Below are 1786 nucleotides of genomic sequence, written 5' to 3' on the forward strand. Positions count from 1 at the left end.
CAATATATTTGTATTTATTGCATTATATTTTATTTTTTCTTTCTCTTTTCTCCTTCAACATAATCTTATCAGATTACTAATCAGGTGCTCATCAAACACAGGAGGCTTATCAGCCCCATATCATATCCTACCCTTATCAGCCTCATATCATATACTACCCACCAAAAAAGTTTTCTATATATATAAGGCAACCCTTGCATGTCAATGTAAACATTCAGCAAGAATCCAAAACCTTCCAAACCAGACCAAGAAAAAGAAAAAGAATCCAAAATCTTCTGAATCCAAAACCTTTCTTCTGATAGTGATGGAGTCAGAGGTCCCAAGACTCGTTTTCTATGTCCTCGCTGAAACCGTTTCCGCTATATACAAAACTCATCAACACTGGCCTCAGATTCTTGAATGGCTTGTGTCGTCTCTCGCTTCAAATGACGACGACAAGTTTCGTGAAGTCGCGCTGTTGGTTTTGTGTTCGTTGCCAAACGATTGTTGTTTTCTTGTTTGCGATGCTCTCCGCGACCGCCGCCGCCTTCTTCATTCGTCGTTCTTGATTTCTCTGGCGTCGTCGAACCCTAACGTTCAGGTTGCGTCGTTTGGTGCGGTTGTGAGTTTGGTTCGGTTGTTCTCTGATCCTTCACTGTTCCATGAGCTCTTACGCGCGATGATGGCTGGCGTGTTCACACTATTGCACGGTTTCGAAGGTACCTATTTTCGAATCGCGTTCGTTGAGTTGATAAATCTAGTGTCTCAAGAGCCTCTTCTGTTGAAGCCTTACGTGAGTGACATGGTTCTCGACGCGCTTCAGATCGCGGAGAGTGAGGGTTTGACCAAAGAATCGCATCGTTTGGCGTTTGAGTTGGTTATGGCCATGACTGAGGTAAAAGAGTACGGTGAACACGTGTGGCTGAACCTTCCTTCTCAAACTGTGGTTAGGTTGTTCCTCGTTTTTATGAAAATGCTTCTGTGTATTGAAGAGGATGGTGGTGTTGGTGACCATGACCATGACCATGACTTTGGAATAAAGTGTTTGAAACAACTTTGTGTTACACTTGGAGGGAGTAAAGTATTGGCAATTGCTTCAGAACTGTTGCCTCTTTACTTGGATTCCAAGGAATGGAAGAAGCGCCATGCTGGAATTACACTGCTTACTGTGATCTCAAAAGAGTTCTCTGATGAAATGGTGACCTCATCATCTTAACAACTCTCTTTGCTTTGCTTTCATATATATTAATAACTTTTTTACTTAATTGCTGGTGAGGTTTACTACTTTCTCACACTGTCTAACCTTTGTTTATTAATTACATTTTTGGCAGGTATTGATGGAAAATTTTCTTGGGGAAGTGCTGACCAAAGTTTTGAATTCATTCCAAGACTCTCATGCTCAAGTTAGGTTGGCAGCTTTTAATTTTATGGAGACGCCTACAAACTTTGTCCATGTGGCGCAAACCCTTTATCATCCTAGGCTTGTGAATGCTTTTTCTATTGCACTTGACAATGATCAGGACTATAAAGTGAAGGTATTGTAGATATATAGATGTGAAATTGAATTTGAATTTACTTGCATCATGTTAAAGCTGATTATTATGATCTACAAACTTCCATAACCCATAGATAGTTGCTTCATTTCCCTGAAACATAAATACAGGAGAAACAACTCTGAAGTACATATAAACTCACTTTGCTAGTAGTCTAGGGGATTAATTCAGTTTTAGATTATTCACTTCATCCATTGCTTCATTTGAATGAATTTTGCTGCTAGTTTTTTGGTATGCCACTCATGACTATATAA

At 39.8% G+C, this 1786-nt stretch overlaps 1 protein-coding gene across 1 annotated transcript; it reads left to right on the plus strand.

The window, feature by feature from the left end:
• Positions 1–304: 304 nt before the first annotated feature.
• On the plus strand, positions 305–1514 carry LOC133304930 (uncharacterized; the record flags this gene model as incomplete). Its single annotated transcript, XM_061505016.1, has 2 exons — positions 305–1177; positions 1311–1514. Coding segments are annotated over exons 1-2 (1077 nt in total), but the record flags the coding sequence as incomplete, so codon positions are not given.
• Between the last annotated feature and the right edge of the window lie 272 nt (positions 1515–1786).

The sequence above is a fragment of the Gastrolobium bilobum genome, unplaced genomic scaffold (genome assembly GCF_033153095.1).
Source record: "Gastrolobium bilobum isolate Gb01-03AN ecotype WA unplaced genomic scaffold, APGP_CSIRO_Gbil_v1 utg20003, whole genome shotgun sequence".
NCBI lineage: Eukaryota > Viridiplantae > Streptophyta > Magnoliopsida > Fabales > Fabaceae > Gastrolobium > Gastrolobium bilobum.